The 21,711-nt window shown below is 45.4% G+C and overlaps 2 protein-coding genes across 5 annotated transcripts in view; one reads left to right on the plus strand and one right to left on the minus strand.

Moving 5' to 3' along the window:
* Nucleotides 1–149: 149 nt before the first annotated feature.
* CFAP410 (cilia and flagella associated protein 410) lies at nt 150–7,893 on the plus strand. The gene is made up of 7 exons (XM_081864554.1): nt 150–375; nt 1,208–1,226; nt 2,369–2,415; nt 4,071–4,300; nt 4,556–4,730; nt 5,621–5,717; nt 6,890–7,893. Exons 1-7 carry the CDS (start codon nt 185–187, stop codon nt 7,016–7,018), a joined length of 888 nt encoding a protein of 295 aa, XP_081720680.1. The 5' UTR covers nt 150–184; the 3' UTR covers nt 7,019–7,893.
* Nucleotides 7,894–12,414: 4,521 nt separating this feature from the next.
* The window catches only part of PFKL (phosphofructokinase, liver type), a 41,114-nt gene continuing 31,817 nt past the window's right edge, over nt 12,415–21,711 (minus strand). For 3 of the 4 annotated variants that reach the window (XM_081864485.1, XM_081864487.1, XM_081864486.1), the window contains exons 15-22: nt 20,447–20,534; nt 19,418–19,570; nt 18,996–19,160; nt 17,411–17,472; nt 15,653–15,768; nt 15,139–15,234; nt 14,369–14,474; nt 12,415–13,479 (exon numbers count right to left, since the gene is read on the minus strand). In XM_081864485.1, the coding sequence (XP_081720611.1) occupies nt 13,332–13,479; nt 14,369–14,474; nt 15,139–15,234; nt 15,653–15,768; nt 17,411–17,472; nt 18,996–19,160; nt 19,418–19,570; nt 20,447–20,534 (934 nt within the window). In that variant the 3' untranslated portion in view covers nt 12,415–13,331. Of the gene's footprint in view, nt 13,480–14,368; nt 14,475–15,138; nt 15,239–15,652; nt 15,769–17,410; nt 17,473–18,995; nt 19,161–19,417; nt 19,571–20,446; nt 20,535–21,711 lie in introns of all 4 variants that reach the window. The other variant, XM_081864484.1, reaches the window with a different exon arrangement.

Genomic DNA, 21,711 nt, shown 5'->3' on the forward strand with positions numbered 1-21,711 from the left:
ACGGTCTCCCCGGCGACTCCGCCCACTCATCTGACTCCACCCCTCGAGGTCCAGAGCCGCGACTAACTCCGCCCCTTGCAAATCGTTTGGCTCAGGCTCGCGCTGCTGGGTGAAGAGGGCGAGGGGCGGGGCAGGCAGTTTAAGCCCCGCCCCGGCCCAGCGTGCCGGCTCTGCCGTGAGCGGTATGGAGGCGAAGGCGTCTGCGCCTGCGCCCGGGCCCGCCCTTGGAAACGCGTCGGAAGCTGGCGAGCGGGCCTTGGCGACCCGGCCCGGGAAGGCCGGCGACCCCGCTGCGGCCATGAAACTGACCCGTAAGGTGGTCCTGTCTCGGGCAAAGGCCACCGACCTCAGCGGCGTCCGCAAGCTGAACTGCTGGTACGGGGAGAGAGGCCATCGCTCACCTGGCGGCGGAGCTGGGAGGGAAGAGCCGCATTGCAAACCGGGGTGGAAGAGGGGTCCGCGGCTGACCGGCTGGGGAACGGAAGATCCGGGAGTTAGAATAATGGCACCATAGAATTGTGGAGTTGGGAGGGACCCTGGGATCATCTAGGCCAGCCCCTGCAATGCCGGAATCTCACCACGCGGTCGAAACACAAAATAAAGATGCTAAAACCGCTCCATTCTCCCTCCCCTCCCCTGTTGTGTTGCTGCACCTGATAGCGTTGCTACGGTTTCCTCCTGGCCAGTGAATCTTTTGGCAGCATACCTGGCACAAATCAACAGGTGGTTTGCCCCCAGCAGATGCAGCATTGGGGAAAGCTTCGCCAGCAAATTGACTTTCTGGAAGTTGGAGTCCAACAGCAACATCTGGAGGACGCATCCAGAGGATTGCTTGCACTGTTTTCAGTCATCCGGTGTCTGGCTCCTTTTCCATTGGGACGTTTGCAACATCCCTGCATACGTAGCCTTGTATGTGCAAAGCAAATTCTCCACTGGTTTCGGATTGTGTGGAGAGGTGCTCATGAACATATAATTGTAGACGCACTGCAGAGGTGCAGAAATACATGTGTACAGCTATATTTGTACACGGGCTGAGGAAGAGCTTGTCATTGCAGTGCCACTCGACACACTTCCATTGAATGCTCGTAAAGGCCTTTAAGTGTGTCTCTTTCACAAGTGGCTTTCCTTTGCTTGCTATAAATACTGTTTCAGCCTTTTAAGTGCATGATCTGTTTCACCTATTAAAAAGATTGTTTTTCTCTTTTAGGGGCAGCCGCATCTCAGATGTAAGTGTTGTTCCTAACTTTCTAAAAAAAGCAATGAATTGGCATGGTGTTTGCCATTGTTGTTTTAAAGGATAGAAGCAGAGAATTTGGATGCCCCCCTTGTATACCTTACTTGTTGAACAGTCGGTGTATCTCAAAATTTTTGCTTTCTGCTGGTCTTCAGTAGCTAATTACCGTATAGTGAGAGAATGCATAGAATCCAGTTTTCTCCTGCCTGTTTTAGTTATTGGAAAAGGGAAATGCTCCAGTCCTCCTATGATTAGTAGATATGGCAAGGTCTTCATATCAGTTATAGCACTTGCATTTTCCCAGCAGAAGAAGGAATGGGGTCAAGATTTGTTCTTACCCGTTCCTTGTTGAAATCAAACAGAGAGAGACCAGCTCCAAGGAGGAAGCAGAAGTTAATAACTTGATCCTTTTCGCTTCTTTCTATAACTATACTTTTATACTAGAAGTATACTAGAAATAAGGAGGTGATGAGGTGGCTTTACAGTAGTTTGGCACAAGTATCAGCAGCCACTATTTCATGCAGGAATTGTCAGTAAGTATGAAACAAAAGAGCTGTCTGGCTTCCTTGAGATGCCGCCTCTCTGTGCTTTGTCTTGACCTAGCTTTCACGGCCAACTGGGAATTACGGTATTGACATGATGGCTGTAATGGACCCAGAGCCTTCACTGCCTGTACTGATCTTCATGAAGGGGTATAGCTCATGGGTAGTGTACATGCTTTTGCATTCAAAAGGTTCCAGGCTTGATCCTTGGTGCTTCAACTTAAAATGATTACTGGCAGGAAAAGATCAGAGTGATCACAGTCTTAAGACCCTAGGAAGCTACTGTTGTCAGAAAAGAAATACTAATCTTTTGTAAGTAATTTGGAAGCAGAGCACCCTGCCTTGACACAGGTGACCTTTCCAGCCCTGTAGTCCTGGGATTTATTTATTTTTTAAAATATTGGTTGATTCAGAGTTCTTTGGCCCTAAGTTAAATAAATGGTTGCAAAACAAAACTTCCAATATTAGTGCCTAAAATTTCTAACAGGCTTACTGGGTCAGTTAGCAAGCTACATGCTTCCTCCCTTCCCCACCACCAAGAGACTGCTAAAGTTTGCTAAAGCTTCTTTTCTGCTTGATTCTCTTTTTCTAGATTTCTATCTGCCGTGAGCTTCCCAACATTGAGGTAATCACGTTCAGGTATGTGTTGGAGTCTCTTAAAAGGTAATTGTTGGCTTAACAAATCAAGCCAGGGGAAATAAAAATCTCCCTTCTGAGAATGAATAGGACTCCCCCTTGAAAACCTAACCAGTCCAGGCTATTTACCTGCTACCATGTTGAGAATGCGTAGCATTTTGACTCTTTTTCTTCATCTTCTTACCTTGATTGGTTGTTGGGTTGCCTGCCTTCTGCCACATGCTCTTTGTATCTCTTTCATACTTGCCATCAATTCTTCTTGGAACAGATGTTATGAAACTAAATAATGCCCGCCTTCCTTCTGTATAATAGAATAATTTGCTTGTACCACTGTGAATATGAGACCAGCTTTAAAATAAACTTAGATATATAGGATTTGAGATGTGCAGCACTGTACTAGCTAACAGTAAATACTGTATTTTTTGCTCTATAAGACTCACTTTTTCCCTCCTAAAAAGTAAGGGGAAGTGTGTGTGCGTCTTATGGAGCGAATGCAGGCTGCACAGCTATCCCAGAAGCCAGAACAGCAAGAGGGATTGCTGCTTTCACTGCGCAGCGATCCCTCTTGCTGTTCTGGCTTCTGAGATTCAGATTTATTTTTTCTTGTTTTCCTCCTCCAAAAGCTAGGTGCATCTTGTGGTCTGGTGCGTCTTATAGAGCGAAAAATACGGTAATTGTTGATGACCATTCTATGTACTTTAATTTTGGGTTTCCTACATGTACGGGTAAAAAGAGGGGATAGGCTTACATACAACACTCTGAACTCTTTTTAAAATTATTATTATATTTATATTTATATACCCGCAGGTCTCAAACAGGTGACAGAATAAAATCAAAATATAAAACCACAAAATACATAATCAAAATAAAACAACAACCCAATAACACCCCCCTAAAAAAAACCCCCCACATTTTATGAGTGCATAGGATTTCAATCAAATCAACTGTTAGAGATGCTGACCATAAGAAAGACCCTATGTGGGAATATTTAAAGTATATTTGAAAGAGAGTGTGTGTGTGGTTTTTTTTTTTTTTAAGGAAACCATGCAAAATATAGACAGTGTGATAAAGAGATGCAAGACTTGGTTGTAAGAAAGTTGTGGACAGCCCTGAGATCTATGAATGAAGAGTGGTATACAAATTTAATAAATGAATAAAACTAAATAAAACAGTAATATAAACAATACTGTCTGTGGTTGTAAATTAGCGTGCTCTCCAAGCCCCATGTCTATTTTGCTGGAGGGGGTTTGGATGCAGCAGAAGTGTCCCTCCAGCCAGCTCTGCCTGGCTACACCATCTTCTGTCATTGAGGGAGCTCGTGGCATTGGTGGGGAAGCCCCGCTGTCAAGGAGCTGCTACCTAATGTGGCTGCCCAGATGGTGGGTTGTACCAGCAGGACCTAAGCCAGTGGTAACCAGCAGAAAGGGCAATGGGAGGGTAGACTTTGAACCAGCACTTGATCTGCTGCATCGTGTGCCAACCATACTGCTGTCATGAGGCTTCATATGTCCCCCTGCCGAGAGACAGGGCAGTGCTGCAGATAATGTGTATTTCTCACAGGGAATCACAGTCAGATCATGAGCCTTATGTCATGCAAGCCTGATACAGGTGATAACACTTGCCTCTGGTTCCCAACTTTCCTTTGCTTTCTCCAATAGTGCAAATCACATCTCCAGCCTGGAACCAATGAACCAGTGCCAGAACTTAACGGAGCTTTATCTCAGGAGGAACAATATTGCAAGCCTCCTTGAGCTGTTCCACCTGAAGAAGCTGCCCCGCCTGAGAATCCTCTGGCTCTCTGAGAACCCTTGCTGTGGTCCTGATCCTCATCGCTATCGGATGACGGTGCTGCGCAACCTTCCAAATCTCCAGAAGCTTGACAATCGGAGTACGTATTACAGCAAATTGCCCTGCTTCTGTTGGTGTTTTGCATTTGCTGATTTAAACTTCTCTTAGGTCTACATGCCGTAAAATGTGGTGGTGGTATAATCCTACCATTGGGGATCCCATTTTCTGAATACTACCCACGTGGGAAACCCCTTGCAAGTAAAGAGCTAGCCCACAAGGGCTCCCTGTGGCAGCCCTAGAGCACTGAGCTCGTCTAACAAAAATGCTCCCTCTGCTTTTTTCCTGATATTTGCAGTGGTGACAGAGGAAGAACTGTCCCATTCCCTGCTGGAAGGGGAAGAGATAACGTCACCCCCGGCCAAATTGCATGTGGAAAACTTCTGCCAAAACTCCACCACTGAATCCAGTGTAACGGAGTCTACAGCAGAGAATGAAAATGAAGTCATGAACTTCACCTTGGAGGAGACAAAGTGAGAAGGGCTCTGTTTCTTGCTGGTGGTATTTCTTTATTGCGACTTTATTAATACACAATGGGGGGTGGGGGGTGGAGACCTGTGCCTCTCCTGCTACGATACGATATCTTTATTGTCATTGTCCCATACAGAACAATGAAATTGAAAAATCTACATAAGACATTCAAAAACCCCTAAAAACTCTGAAACCCCATTTTAAAATACAATATACTCCTATAGAGACTCCTTATACTGCGTTTAAAACCAGAATTGCATTTGGGTAGAAACTGTTTCTCAGGCAGCTAGTCCTGGTCTTTATGACCCTATACTTTCTTCCAGAAGGCAGAAGTTGAAAGAGATCATTTCCGGGATGCGTATTATCCTGCGCTATCTCTGCAGCTTTCTTATGGCACCTGACAGCATAGATTTGATCTAAGGTGGGAAGAGTGCACCCAATTATTCTCTCTGCAGTCTTTACAACCCTGGACAGCATTGTTTTCTCCCTGGCCGTGCAGCTCCCCAAACCACACACACAGACCATAAGTTAATACACTCTCCACAGTACAGTGGTATGTTGTTGAATTCCATTTCCCATCAGCCCCAGCTAGCATGGTCAGTCATCAGGGATGATGAGAGATGAAACCCAACAACATATCAAGGGCCACAGATTTCCCATCCCTGCTATAGAATGTCTGACTCAACACAGAGATTCTCCCTCTTCCTGTGTAAATTCACATAGTGTGTTATTGTGTGGGACGCCAAGAGCTCATGTCTTGAAATGCTCTTGTGATTTGATCTCTTGTGTCCAGCAGGAGCAGCTGTGCTCTGCCATTTCCGATAGCGCTGGTGGGTGCTTCCATATGGCTGCTTTACTTATTTCCTTTTTCTCTTCCTTTTATCCTGCCCAGTAAAATCCGTGAGCAGCTTGGGATGAAGCCTGTTGCTCCGAGGGAGAAGTTTGTCTCCTTGTGCCCTAGGCAGATGGAGGGAAACCGAAAGAAACGGGTGCGTGTGAGAACCTTTCCCCTCTCTCAGTACTTCTCTCTGTGTTTTGTGCGTGATGCGCTATGCCACTGCTTTCAGCTAAGCCCTGCTGCGGCGCTCAAGTCAGGAATAGCTTGGTCCTGCTTCTTTGGAAAGCTGCAGAGTCCTATAGGTAGGGTAAACTGGATATGTGTGAATAATTTGCTGTCCCTGTGCAGCAGCATGTGGCATGAGGGAGAGCTACCCTCACAGCACTGGGGCCATTGCTGAAAACCTGGATGGGGATGGGGCATGGTGGTGGTGAAGTCAGAACTGTGCAGTTGCAGGAGCTTTGGTTGGATGGCAATGCTCCCATACAACCCTGATCTTGTTGCCACCCCATAAAGCGAAGCCGCAGCAGTGCCAGTGTCCGGAGGGCAGCTCCACCTCACCATGAGCTGCTGAGTAGGAGGAAGGAGTTGCTATCTTGCTCTCCCTTGGTAAAGCAGATCTTGGCTACAGGGAAGAAGCGGCTGGCCGGCCTTGCTTCCTCATCCCATGGTTAATTCTAAGTGACTGATCTGCCCTTGCAGTCTGGGAGGGGAAGGGCAGATTCATATCATAACATAACTGGCAGACTCTCAAAAGGTAGCCTGTTCTGACTCATGCATTAATTGACCTCATCCTGAGATATTTTGCCATAAGCAGCAGGAAACCAAGTGCCCCCGTTCAGAGATGCCTGGTCTTGTGGTGGTGTCCTGCAGATGGGACGGCATTGTTTTCAAGAGCAGTAGTTGCTACAGATTATAATAAGCAAGGGAGTTCTGCTGCGTGTTTGGGCTTCTCAGAGGCATCTTGCTGGCCACTGTGAGAACAGTTTGTTGATCAAGACGAGCCTTTGCTCTGATCCAGAAACCTATGTTTGTGTAAGAAAATTGAGTGGGCAAAGTATGGTCAGTAATAATAATAATAATAATAATAATAATAATAATAATAATAATAATAATAATTTATTATTTATACCCTGCCCATCTGGCTGGGTTTCCCCAGCCACTCTGGGCGGCTCCCAACCGAATATTAAAAACACAACACAGCATTAAACATTAAAAACTTCCCTAAGCAGGTCAAGTACTAGTAGAGACTAGACTTCAGAAAAGTAGTGAATTTCCTGATCCATTTTTGATCCCTTTGTCTTGTGTGTCTTGGGTTAACAGAACAACATCCTCAATGCCATCATGATGCTCCTAGAAGAGCTTGATTCAGATGGACTAGAAGTTATCCATCAAACAACTGGGAACAAGCTCCAAGCCTTGCAGAAGAAGGAACTCCATGAGGACCGATAGCGATTCCGAGGCAGCTGTTTTGTGGATCAGCGGAACTGGCATCACCAGCCCCGGCTGCTCCATCCCTGTGCCGTTGGGCTTAGTGTGGGGATGTGCTACTGAACACAGGAAGAAACGTCATACATTCCTTGTGCATCATGCACTCGGACCATGCTCTAAGGCATGCTTTCCTCTGCAATCACAACGTGTGTGCCTGCATCGATGCAACTGCTACCCAGCAACCTGCAAAAGCCTTTGGCAGTGAGGGGCAAACAAGTGTACACCGAATTACAGCAAGTAGTTGTCACATGGAAAAAGGGGTCAGCATTTGTGGCCCTGCCTTCTCCTTAGTGCCTCCCCAGTAGAAGAAGAAAATCACTCCTCATCTTGCTTCAGTTGTGAATCTGTCAGCCGAAGCTGCTGTTCTGTTAGCATAGTCTTAATACTGGAACACAAATCCCTATGATGCCGCCATCCTCCTGCGGCCAGGAGCTTCTGATCCTTGATCTCAAGGCCTGATTTACACAAAAACTGAGACATTTTTTAAAAAAAAATCATTGAACTTCAAATTTAGTGGCAAACTTCTAGGCTTTCTCTTCTCCTTTCCTTCTCTTCTAAATAGTGATTTGGACTTAACAAGAATGTCACCTGTAGTCAGAATTCTGGATTTGTATAATGGAACATCTTGTTTCTTACTTGATTAGAATGCGGTCTTGCACCTTTTGGATATTGCCTTGACTTTCTTCTGCCACTTGCTTGCTTAATCTACACAGTAACCTAAAAAAAGAGAAAAAGTAAGTTTACTTAGTTGTTGTGACGGAAGGACCAGGGGAAGTGTGGTTGATGGTATATGGTTCAGGATGGTTCAGTGTATTAAAGTCTGAATCCAACAACAATACAGACTTTGTCTCTGCTCAATATAGTATCGGCTCCGTTGTGTTTAGTCTGTCAAGCTGCATCACTGCACAGCAGCACACTTTAAGTGGATGCTGCTAAGTAACTTATAGGTAGTGTGTTCTTACTTGTAATAGGAAGCTCTTAACTACAGTATCTAAAAGAATAATATTTTTTTCCTAATAATTCTGGTTACAAATATGTCTCAACCAAGAGAACTGTTTTCTCTGATTACATATAAAACACAGATCTGATATTTCTGCACTCCACCTCTGGATAGATGGCACCAATTGAGAATCGCTTACTTTGTAGTGCTGGTTTTCTCTCCTGCCTTTTTTTCTGTTTCTGTGTCCCTTGGAGTGGATGGATGTTACACAGGTACAAGCAAGCTCTGAGTTCTCAGCCTCAGAGGTAGGCCCAAAATGCTACCAAAAGTGGCAAGTCGTGGCCACTTTTCCCACACAAGATGTTATATGTGACATCAGGTGCAGGAAAGTTCAAGCTGTAGTTCCTGAATCTTCCTTTGCAGGCAAAATTCGGCACTTTTTGTTTTTGACACCTTTTTCTCTTCCGCACACCAAATTCAAAAAGCTGTGGCTTTAGAAAGTGCTCACCGTTCTTCCTCTGCAGTCCTAGGTTGAAGTTACACTCACCTGATACCATATGACAAGGGGGTGTCCACACCCATTTGTCAAACTGACCTGTGAAGGGCTGACCCCTTTGGTTCTCCACCCCTGTTGTAAGCAATAAGACTTGTTTAAAGAAGCAGTAGCAATGACTCTCAGGGCATGGAGAGGGCAGTATTCACAACGTTTTAAGCCACAGGTGCCAGCCTCTGAATGGCTCTCAGTTTGATAACGACACAACTAGTAAGGAGCTACTTGTGGAAAAACTGAGCTGAAGGCAAATGTGCCAACCAGCAAAGCCTGAGTAATATTTACCAGCTGAATTTTCTCTGAGGAATCCGATTTCTCTTTTGTTGCAGTAGAAATCCAACATCTTGTAAAGGATGTAGGTTCATCACAGAAGAGACCATTTGTGAAGTAATACTGGTTTACCCTAATGCAAGTATTTCACTGTATTCAAAGGAATGCTTAGCATAATTACGTAATACAATTAGCTCTTAGATAGCCACTACCAAACACAACTACCAAAATCATAATGCCCGTGTCATAATCATAACAAATCTATTATAGGCCCATAGTTGGAATACGGTGTCCAGTTCTGGAGAAATAATATTATAAGGCTGGAAAAGATGCAGAAAGGGGCAACCAAAATGACCAAGGAACTAGAGCAACTCCCCTATGAGAAAGGTTCCAAAGTGGGACCTTTTTTTTTAAAAAAAAAAAAAGGCAAGTACCATAGGTAGGGACATGATAAGTGGGGTACCAGCCCAAGCTGGTAAAAGATGATGCTAGCCGCTGTAGCTACTTGACTTACAGTGACAAGGATGGATTAAGGAGCACCTCTACAAGTGCAACCCTGGCCAGAACATGCATTATTGCCCAGTTCCTGGATCCACAAGATTTGTCTTGTAAGGATATGGCTTCTTGGTCTTCATCACTGCTTCAAGGCGCTGGTCCAGACCTTGCATGGCACCTCCTGATTTGGGTACAACAGAGAAACAGCTGAGTATCATCAGTGTACTGGTGACAGCATGCTCCAAACCTCCTATATGCCAAATAATATTGGCATGTATGGACTGTAATCCTTTGGCACTTACTTAGGAATATACAACTCTGAAGGAATGAGATCAGCGTTTCCCAAACCTGGGTCTCCAGCTGTTTTTAGACTACAATTCCCATCATCGCTGACCACTGGTCCTGCTATAGCTAGGAATGATGGGAGTTGTAGTCCCAAAACTATCTGGAGACCCAAGTTTGGGAAACACTGAACTAGATTTCTTAGTAGACATGCCTAGGATTGGGCTGCAAGATAAGACATTCTCTCGGACTGCATGGACTGAAATTTGCTCCTGCAGGCTGACTCATCTGTATTCCAGTATAACCATAATCAGCATAAAATGGTTTTATACTGAACTCCTGTCACCCTGAAGAATATCTCATTCTTCTTTAGAAGTGGACTGTAAAATGAACCTCGATATGTCCCAGGGTAGCCTCTTCTAGGGTGCCAGGAATCTGAAATCGGTTACAACCAGACTAATGAGCCATAAAAGGGGACTTGCATGCTATTTTGTAATTCTCCACACTGGCAAAGATGTATTTGTTCACTTATTTTAATTGCTCCTACTCATGAATCTCTAATTGACTCTTCTTTTGAGGTTTGTAATAATAACTGTAAAGAAAAAAATGCAGTTTTAGGTCTGCAATAAAAAAGAGAAAAAAACAGCAAAGACTCCAGTCGAGTTTGTGTTGAAGTATCAGCAACTGAAGGCACTTTCAAAAGGGACAGCAGGGACAGTTCTTAGTGCAGGGTGTATCAATTGTGAATGCCATTAATGTGTTCTGGAAAATAGAATAGGGCCCCTTAAAAATCAAGAGCTATGTTCCAATCAGTGTAGGTTTTACTAATGTAGGAAATATAGGTTATGGTAAAAGTTTGTTTTATTATAGCTTTCTCTGAATTTTGGGGGTGTTGTCTCATTCTGTGTGTTTGCCAAATAACTGAGAAGCATAGAGAAGATCCTTGCTCCCCTCCCTGAACACAAAACCAGGCTTACCTTCTTTCTCTCTACAGCATGTAGTACAGCATAAAGTGTGTTTATAGAATGTATGTGAATGTTATCTTTGTACAGCAGGCGAGTTTTACACATGCTCACAGACACCCCTCTATCTTCCTTCATTCAGGAAAGCAGGAGGCACTATCAGAGCTCAAGGCCACAATCCAGCTATGTGAAAACACACAAAGAGAATAGAGAGTAGGGCTGGAGAGGGTGTGTGGCTGGGGTACAGTTGTACTCTAGGGGGAGCTGCCATATTTGCCCTTAAGACCCCCCCCCCACTGCTTTAAGCAACTGCAAAGCAGCCCTGTGAGCAGTGATTAAGTTTATACCAGATGCTAACATGAGTGTAGACTAGTGTTGAAAGAGGGAGGAGCAGTTGCACCTGAATTGATCTAGTTGTCTCCAAAGCGACAGCAGAGATGTTTCATGTTGTCACTCTTTTCCATGCGAAGCAATTGTTCCACTAATTGCTTTTATGCTTTGGCCCTGGTTGTGAGAGCAAAGATATAGCAACTTCACCATCATTTTCTCTGCACAGTAGTTAACTTCACATAGATACAAGATCATGTTTTGCAAACCAGAGCAGTGAGCTGATGACTCTGAGGATCAGCCTGTTCCCACTTGGGAGGATGAGGCTATCCACCACCTGCCAACTTGACTGACCTCATTTAGAGAATTCTGGTATATCCTTGGGTGCTGTGCTGGGCTTATCATTGTACAGTCCTTTTGATGAACTTCTTGTTCCTATGTGGGCCCAGCATAGAACACTACCTTGAGTCCTATGGGCCCCTCCCCCCCACAAAAACAACCTGTACAAAATAATTAGGAATGACTAACAATTTCCCTCTTGCATAGTCCAGGGCCTAGTCATCTCAGTAGTTTTTGGCATCCACCAGAAGTTCTAGGGAAAGTGCAACTGAGTTGGCTGGTTAATTGTCCCAACATGGTGTGCTATGAGTACGCTGCATTGTAATCTCACTGGGATTTATGTCCAGAACCTGTCATGCTCTTCCTGAAGATGTGGGTGTTAAAACAGCCAGGCACTCTGAGCCAGGCACCGAGAAAGGTATAAGATTCTACCTCTGTGTAATGTAAGACACAACCCCCCATCTATTGATATTTGATCCTAAACGTCTTGTAATTCTGGAAGTAGTGGAAGAAAGCATTCCAATAGTGGCATGGAATAAGGAAAAGGTTTAGAAAATAACAGGTTTCTTGGTCTAGGGGTATGATTCTCATTTCAAAGAAACACAGAACTGAAGCGTTGGAAGGGATCTCCAGGGTCATCTAGCCCAACCCCATGCAATGCAGGAATCCTGTCCACAGCCATCCCTGCGTGGGCTCAAACCACCAACCTTCTGGTTAAGAGCCAGACACACTGATCCATGGCCGCACACGTGTGAGGTTCTAGGCGGACATTCCTGACAAGTTATTCTTATCAGGGATGGGCCATGGCTTAGTGGAAGAGTACATAGCTGAGGGCACAGGTTTAGCAGGTCCCAGGTTCAGTTCTTGACATCTGACCGGATCTGTCTGAGACCCTGGAAAGCTGTTGCCAGCCAGAGCAGACAATGTTTGAGGCACAAACTGTGATCTAGTATAAGGAAGTTTTCCATGTTCTTATGTCTTCATTGTGAGGAGACTAGAGGTAGAAGATCCATCACCTTTCCTGTCCCTCCTTCCTCATGTTCCAACTTCTCCCCTGATAGAGAACTTAGGGTGCATAAGGCTAGTATTCCAGCACAGGACCGCATCATTCCTGTTAGTCCATCCCATGCTGTGAGGTCAGAGACAGTTTCCCCAAACAGGAAAGAGAATCAAACTGAAAACACACACAGGCTTGGTTGACTGATTTCTTTTAATGTACTTCTAGAAGTCACAAAGCTGTGGCACAGACAAATACAGGCAACACAGGACACTGAGTTCACAGAAGTGTATTGGGAAGAGTACGCAAAACGGGTGCCACCATCGCAGCTCTAGCCAGGAAGATGGCTCAGTCAAACCAGTCAGACAGTGTGGAGAAGAGGGTTTTCCCATGCAAATCCACGACACACTGGGCAACCCCAGCCCAGCATTCAGACATGCTGCCATGTCCTGGTTGGCATGCATCACCCCAGTGAGGGAAGGTGGGGGAGGGGAAGAGAGGAGCTGTTCCACTGCTTACTGCTACTTTGCAGTATGCTGCCAACATACTTCTGCTAGACAAGATCTTTGTGCTGGATGTTAACATGATAGCGGCAGAAGGTATTGGTCCCAAATCAGACCCATCATTTGTCTTACAGCACTCCCCAAGTTGGGGAGGCACCTCACATTCTCTGTGACTCCCATCTAAGGGACACCTCCTTCTGGACTCCTGCAATCTCCATGGCACCAGGCCCAGAAAGAATCTAAAACCAATCCCCACTGTCCATCTGATTATTGAGTACATGATTCTTTAAATAGTGTCTGAATAAAAGAGCAGCCTGGGAAACAGGGATGGACCCTTTCTGGAGTGACTCTGCTGCCTGGAGTGAATAGGCTCCAAAGAGGGAGCCATGGACAGAAGAACACTCACCCTCTTAGGCAGTGAGGAGTATACAGCAGTGATTCCGCAATGTCAGCCAGGCTGGCCTCAGTCACACTCCTACAGGCTCACAGTGGCACCAGCACTGCACTCAAAAGGCATGAGAAGGCCAGAGGAAGGGGGGGGAGTTGTGGGTGTGTGCAGGGAAAAACAATGGAGAACTAGTCTGGGGTGAGCAGAAGAGAAGTTTGCAGCTAGAACCCTTTTTCGATGCTGAGCGTGCGACGGGTGACATGCTCAATCTTCCCAGACACATATTCAGTCAGGCTGATCTGGTAGTGGGCCAACATCTTCAGCATAAGGCGCAGGTTCAGCCACCATTGCTCCTTGGGGAGCCTGTGCCTGCAAGAACAGAGGGGGAAAGCGAACTCAGCACCAGGGTTCAATCTGAGCTGGGGCTCAGCCCTGGAATGCGTGATGTCGTTAGCAATAAACAGAGCAGGTCTGTGCACCTGTGAAGTCAATTCCCCTCTCCTAGTTGGGGGAATTCAAATCTTTGCAAATTGCAACGGGAATTGACCCCAATCTTTACCTCCCAGATGGATGAACAGATCAGCTTCTGTGCTGAACTTAACAACACAGAAGGCTCAAAAAGTGTAGCAAAATGCGTATTTTACAATAAGGTATAATTACAAGTGTGTACTTTGACGGGAAAAGCTTTCACCAACGTTGTGGGAAAAAGACATCCAAATATACATATTTAAACACTAAACATTTTCTCCTGAAGTTTTTTAAAACTCAAAGAGATTAATGCAGAAATGGGAGGGGATATGGCTGAACACATGTGAAACTGGCATAAATCGGAAACAGACCAGCCCGCCCATATCCCTGTTTACAGGCAGCCTCCACCCATCTGTGGCTGTGGAGCATATCTTAAGTAAGAATTCATCAAGGGAGAGGCAGGCAAGGAACTCACCCAGCTCACTTTGATGCTCAGTATGCTAAATTCTGAACATTTGACTCCCAGTAGGGATGAAAATGTCCCCACTGGCAAGCAAGTCACAAGCCTGGCCAGCAAACAGAGCGTACCTCACCATTTCCCAAAATATCTGGGCACTTCCCACTTCCCTTAGAAAGGAAGCACAAAACAGAGCTAAGAGGACTGTAGTTAACGCCTCACAGCCGCTCTGCCCACCAGTCCTTTCCATGAAAAGCACTGGCAGGAAGTGTCCCCCCTGCTCCCAGAATCTCACATTCCGTGACTCAGATGGCAAAAGAGGTGCCTACTTACTCAAAATCTGTGACTTTCTTGAGCTCAGTCACAGGGCTAAATGACACAGCCTTCCTCTTCAGGCCTATCACACAGGCAGAATCGGCAGAATTGGCAAATACCCGCCCTGTGGAAACAGAGAGGACTTTTTGATGTGGTGCCGAGAAATTCTGATGTCAACCAAACGGCTTGCCATTACTTGAGAAGGCCTGGATGTGGCTACCTGGTTGTCTCTGGCAGAGAGCCAGTAGCTATAGAGGCTCCTGGAACCCCAGCAAGTCAACAGGACTCAAGAAAATTAGTTGCATACTGTTTTCAATGACTATGGGCACACACTGAAATGCTGGCCTCGTGAGCAGTCCCCACAGAGCACTCAGTAGCTTCAAAGCACAAGCACAGCAAACCAATGAGGCCTCACTTTAGGATAGCATCCTCCTCCTAGGTACAGACAAGATGTTTCAAATTACAATGGTTCCCTGGGGTGCCACCCTGCACAGTCCTGGCTAGGCCCTGGCAGGGAATGGACCATCTCTCATGGTAAGGGGAAAGGCACATGTGCACAGCAGCCTCCTGGCATTTGTCTCTTACTGAAGGAGCAGTGGTGCTTCACCTGACTCCCTTAATTCCTCTCCTCGGTTGATTAGCAACCGTAAAAATGGTTGACAAGTAGATGGAGGCATGGTGCATAAGAAGTTCACCTCATTCTGCCAAAGTTTTCCTGAGGATCTTCCCTATTACAAAACACCAGGGTGAAATTTTTCCGTTCCCAAGGTGATCCTCTCTGAACATACCCTTGCGGTAAACTTCCTTCAACTTCTCTGACATCCACAGTACAGCTTTCACACCCAGCTTGGTGCCGTAGTTGCGGTCAAAGGGGGTTGGGGCACCTCCCTAGAGACAGAAAAAAGGAAATGAAGGCAGAGCCCAAAGGGTGGTCATGCCACTCCTGCTGCAAGGGAGGCCCAGCTGTTCTTCTGCTGGGGCCATCCCACTGAGCAGCCATTTTGCAAGCCTCTTCTGCAAAATGAAGACAGTTCAATGAAAACTAAACAAAAAACCCCGGTCAGCAGAAAGCTGGAAAACAGAACCTTGGCATGTACCCCACTGCCCTGAATGGAAGAAGTAGCTGATGAGTGTTTTCATGCAAGACAAAAAGTATTCCGGTTACAAACTCTCAAACAAAAGCTCTGCTGTTTTCCCCAGTTAATATCTGCCTGCCTGCCTTTTCTCCACCAGTAATCTTCTAATCCATTAGAAGTGACTTAGCCTGACACTGCCTTGTGGCTACCCAATATGTAGCAATACTTGCCTGCTGGAGGTGGCCTAGGACGTTGATCCTGCAGTCAAATATTCCTTTCCCTTCGGAGGAGTATAAGTTGTAGAGGAACTCAGTGGTATAGTGCTCGTGGCACTTCTCGTTGCTAAGACAGCAAAAGGGAGAAGGCACTTTAAAACACAGGCAGCTGCCTAATAATACCAAGTCAAAACTCATCTAGCTCAGTGCTGTTGACACTTGACAAGCAGTGGAGCTTCAGGGTTTCAGGAAGGAGCATTTTCCCAGGCCTGGTGGGAATCGAACCCAGGGACTTTTACATGAAATGTATGTGCTTTACCTGCTGAGCTACAGCCCCTCCTCCCCTTTGATGCATTAAGTGAGTATGACTGTATCTCTCACAGAAAATACAGCATAGAAAGCATCATGGGCCCAACTGATTTAAAATGCTGAAGCCCTCGGTGGCGGAGTCTCGTGTTTTTTATACACTGGCTTTTTCCATACAAGACCTTCTGCCCTCTGATTTCATAAGGAGGGCCCTGCTTCAGGTTTCATCTCCTAATCCACAACAGGAATAAAGGGTGGGGCTTTCTTGGTAGAAATCCAATGAAACACACCAGGGTCACTCATTCTTAACTCATTCTTGATCTTGTTTCAGTGACTGGTTCCTGATTGTATGCTGCATTTTTATTGAGTTTTTCAGGATATATGTTTTAGCTTTTAAAAATATTTTCTGAGGTTCTGAATTCTGCACACAGACTTTATCTTAATTCCAAAACAAGGGAAAGACAGTTTTTGGAAAGAAAAATCAAAATGAAGTGAGTTTGTTTGCACAAGTTAACAACACCAGGGATAAGAGCTTTGGAGAAGAGTCCTTTATGATCCAAGAAGTGTGCGGGATTGAATATTCTTAAAGTTTTGCTCTGCCAGGACTACACAAAGAACTGGGTTTCAGGCAAATGCTGACAAAATTTAGACAAAGGAAGCAGAACTAAACCAGCGACAGTGTAGCCAGCTACTGAGCACTGGCAAAACCATTCTCTCCCCTGTACTAGCCTTGCACTTGAGGAATCTCCTCTGCCCTTTTTCCGCAGGACTGCGGTAGAATTCATCAGATCTCCATCCCGGCAGAGAGCCAAGCCCAATCTCATCACATTTCTAAAACCATCCATCTCTTTCCAGTGTTTCAGAGGTTTCTAGGCTGCAATTCCTTCATTTGTGCTGAGTCACTATTCACGCATGCTACAGAGATGCAAGTCTTGGCAATACTCCAGGGATTGGGTCAGCAGAGTCACAGAGAACAGTGCCAACCCTGTGATCCAGGAGCAGGTGATGGCATCCTGCACTATTAGCTGATGCTTCCCATAGTTCAGAGGCAGTGAACCCAGCTCCCATCATCCCTGAGCATTGACCATGTTGGCTGGGACTGCTGGGAGATGGGAGTCCAGAATCATTTGGAGGGCCACAGATGCTCCTATCCCAGATATTGTACAGCATAGTACACTCCCTCTGCTGAACACATCACTTGCTCCCTCCTTTCTTGAGGGAGACAGTCTGAAAAAGACAGTCTGATGAACCTATTTTGAGCCCCAAATCTCTTTATGCCTTTTTCAGCTACTGTCTCAGCCTTTTAAAAGAGCTGCTGCCATAGCATTGGCACACTCAATATAAAATTGTGTATTCAAAAAGCTACAGAGATAAAAGTTATTTCAATGCCAGATGACACTGAAGATTTCCATCTTCTTCAAGAACTGAAGCATGGCCGTTTCAGAGCCTTTTCCGCAACTCACCGCAGTACTAGGCCTCTCTGAATGTCTGTTTTCATTTTGTCAGTTAAATGTTCAACATTTGCCTGGAAAGACACAAAGACCAATCGTTTTCATTGGAACAATTTTTGCTGATTTAAGAGAAAACAGCTCTTCAGAAAAAGGAAGAAGGAAATGTCACTTCTGAGCTACAGAGAGAATGTGATTAGATAAGACAAGACTATAAATGCTTTGCTCAAGCCTGACTGTGTTAGAATCAACTGTCATTAAGTGCAACAAACAAGTGAAAAGAAAAGGTTAACCAGGAGGGAAACAGAATGTTTTAGCAGCTTAAATAATCTTGGTCACTGTTGTTCTTGAAAGCAACACATTTATATGAACAACAGTTGCTGCATTTCTTCCATTGAGATCAATGTAAGTCAGCCTTCCCCAATCTGGTTGGTGGACACCAACTCCCATCAGTCCTAGCCAGCCTGGCCAATGACCAGGGATGATGGGAGTTGTAGTCAGAAATATCTGGAAGACACTATGTTGCAGAAGGCTGTCTTCAAGTAAACCATTTTATAGCTTGGGTGTATTCATTGCCAGCAAAGATGACAAAGGCAAAATGCTCCCCCAGAACAAGAATGGAAAAAAATCAGAAATGGAGAAGTGGTCACCATCAGATGATATATTGCTTTTGTTCTATGATCAGGAGTTTGCTAGCATAAATGCTTGTATAAGGCATGTCTAAGGAGAGGAGAGATTGTTGCCTCAAGCAAGCAAAATGCTTGTCTGATGTAACAGAGCTACTTTGAATTCCATCCTAACTGCCTTGGGCTTTGGAGCCAAAATTTGCTGTAGCGGAAAAAGGTGGCAGAGGGGTAATTCATTCTGCCTCATTTTTAATTTACCCTGTAAAAGGAGACAGACAAGTTGTCACGATGAGCATTGCCACCACACGTGGTCCTAATACCTCCTCTTTCTTTCAGCCAGTTCATCTCACCTGCACTTCCAATATCCAGATAAGTTACAGATTCATTGGGAACACTTCAGTCTTCTCACAGATGGAACATGACTTATGTAAGAGAGGATGTCTGCATTTTATAGAACTACATATGTAATTTAGGTCTTGCTTTTTCAAATATTGTTTAATAATAATAATAATAATTTTTATTTATACACCGCCCTCCCTGGCCAAAACCGGGCTCAGAGCGGCTAACATCAAATGTATAACACATTAACGTAAAATCAGCCAGTCAATTAAAATACATCCAGAAATCAGATCAGGATCAGAATAAAATCCAATCAGATGGCAACCAGCAGATTAGGGTTGGAGACCTTAAATGCTCACCAGGCCCAACTGTTTGTGCTGAACTTATACGAGCCTGTGAGAAAAATTGGGAGGCCACTTTCATGCAAGTTCTTATGAAAGGGGAGGACTGCAACATAAAGTACACAAATCAATAACAATTTATAGGTTCCTGATAAGCCTTGATTTGAAGTTTGGAATTTTTCCCCCAACCAGGATTCATCTTCTTTTCCATATTCCCTTCTCACCCACCCCCAATTATCACCCAGTCCTCTGCCCTTTGCACATTTGACAAATGCAATTCTGCCACCAACACACCTTTAAGTCATGAATGGTGAAAGGATCTTCGTAGACGTAGGCAGCATCAGCTCCTGTTGCAATGCCAGTCACTGTAGACAAGTAGCCACAGTAACCGCCCATCGTCTCCACAATGAACACCCGTCTTTTTGTGCCCGAGGCGGACTGCTTGATACGGTCACAGCTCTACAGATCGGGGAGGAAGGAAAAGGATGCTTAGTTGCCCAGGTGTTAAGCTGAGTTTCTGTCTACCATTCTGGGGCAGGTGTAGTTTTACGTGCTCTGTATTACTCCCCTACTCCACCTCCTGCCTCCTCTATCTTTCTTGCCAACATTTCTGATATACGCAATAGAAATACATTGATGAAAGAAAGTTTACATAATTCATCTCCCCGCATGCCTAGTTCACGGCATTCTGTGGCTGCTGGATAGACCCATCTTACCTCCATGGCAGCATTGACAGCTGTATCAGAACCCAGGCTGAAGTCAGTGCCCGGGACATTGTTGCTGATGGTGGCTGGAATCACACACATAATGATGCAAAGCTCATCATACTGCCCACGAGCTTCCACCAATTGTAGTACTCCCTCATATGCCTGCAAAAGACAAGAGTGGCAGAAATGTAAGCCACATACCCAAGCCTAAGCACTGGGCTGCAAGAAGTAAAATATAAAAAGAAATTTTACACCTTTGAGCATCTTAAATCAAAATTTTGATCAACTCTCTTGAGCTGGGTAGGAGTCATGACCTTGAAATGAACCCTAGGAAACTGGGTATCTATCAGTCCAGAAGTATTTTTGATACATAGTCATTTAAAGCGTATGTTTACTAAAGAGGATTGCAATTGTTGAAAAAAAAATTGCAATCCTATGAAAAGAGACCAAAAAGAGACTAACTCTATAGATCTCACTATATACTATATTTAACCTAGTCCGTCATCACATGGTTTTTATTGGCTGCTTCCCAAGGGTCGAAAGGCAGGAGTAGGGGAAAGACGATGGGCAGGGGGGCAGGGAGAAAAAGGAAAACTCACTGTAGTACATGATGGGGGGGGGTTACAGGAAGGCCTTGGTGTGGGGAAGAAGAGTTTCTGTATATGACAGTTTTAGTTCTTTGGTGGCTGCTGGGAAGAGAAAGGAGGAATTGGGGAAGCAGCAAGTGGAACTGGCAGGGGAGTGGTTAAGGTGGCATTTGGAGATATGAGGGGGAATATGGGAGGGTTATTTAGGTGATGAGTGGAAGAAAGCTGGAAAGGAGGAGGAATTGGGATGGGGAAGGTGGAAGTGGAAGGGGTTAAAGGGGCATGTGTTCTATGACTGAGCTGGAGCTCAATGTGGGTAATTCCAGCCTTGCAGTCTGTCTACACACTGAGGTACCAACATCAGTGCAATCATGCCTGGCCCAGCTTTTTAGGAAAAGGAGAGAGGCAGTTCTCATTCAAATCTGAAAGTGTCCAATGAACTTCTCCACACCTCAAATCCTCCAACAACCAGCAGTGCATGGATGTTAAATTTTCGGACATTTTCAACAATCTTTTCCATGCATGTCTTGGGAAGCGTTCTGGCAAAACAAGAACAAAACAAGCTGTTAGAAAAGCTGCATCACGATGCCTGCCTCTTCCTGCTTTACCAAACCTGCTTAAGAATAGGATTGTCTTAGCACAGTGAAGGAAAAGAGAGGAGACGCCAATTCCATGAAGCAGGCAAAGAGATCCTTTGAAATCTTCCACGTTTAATTTGCTGCCTTACTTCCCAAATAACAGCATAAAGGCAAGCTAGAGCATGCACCAACAGCCAGCCTTTGATGGGATATGTTCTTTGCCAAGGGAGCAGAGACAGACAGGCTCACTCCCACAGACTGGCAAGGGCAAGTCATTTAGGAACAATGCACCTTTTGTATTGCTTCCTGCAGAATGAATGGCCTACTGACCAGCAAGAGGAAACATGCTTATTAAACCAACTTCCTCCCACTTTGGCCATGCTAACAATTGAAGAGTACAGTCCAGATACTCTGGAAAAGACTCTTATGTTCAGATAAGCCCAGTAGAATAGCTACTTAGCCAGATAGCTCATAAAGGTCTCTGGTCACTCTTCACCTGCAGAACTAAGCAGAAACGAGGCTGTCTATGTGAACATAATCCTGGCAGTTCACATAGCAGGTGGTTACTTCAGTTGCTACTCATCCCACTACCTTAAAAAATACTGTACTACACAAGTGAAGCAGGGTCAGTATAGGAAAGGGTAAAGATGTACTGTAACATGCAAAACTGTTACATTTGCAATGGCCCTGTAAATGATTTGGAAATGAGTTCATGACTGTTCCAGCTATATAGTCTCTGCAATGGGATACAGCAGGGGTCAGCAAACTTTTTTTGGAGGGGGCAGGTTCACCATCCCCCAGACCTTATGGCAGGCCGGACTGCGCACACACCCAGCAGAGGGGGCTTCTCTCTCCCCCCCCAGCCCCTCCCCTCCCTACCTATGGTGCTGCCGGCGCAAGGGCTGGCTGGCTCTGGAGAAGCGCTGTGCTCTCCCAACTGCGGCTGCTGTGCCTGCCCTTGTGAATGGCAGAGGCTGTTGGCGGAGGGACAAGCGGCCCAAAAGGGCTGCTTCAGGCTGCTCATCCCTCCGCCGCTGCCAGCCCCTGCCACTTGCAAGGGCAGGCACAGGGGCTGCAGTTGGTAGAGGCGCTGCACACTGCCAACCACGACTCCCGTGCCTGCCCTTGCAAGCAGCAG

This window comes from Podarcis erhardii (genome assembly GCF_964252035.2).
Source record: "Podarcis erhardii genome assembly, chromosome: 5".
Lineage (NCBI taxonomy): Eukaryota > Metazoa > Chordata > Lepidosauria > Squamata > Lacertidae > Podarcis > Podarcis erhardii.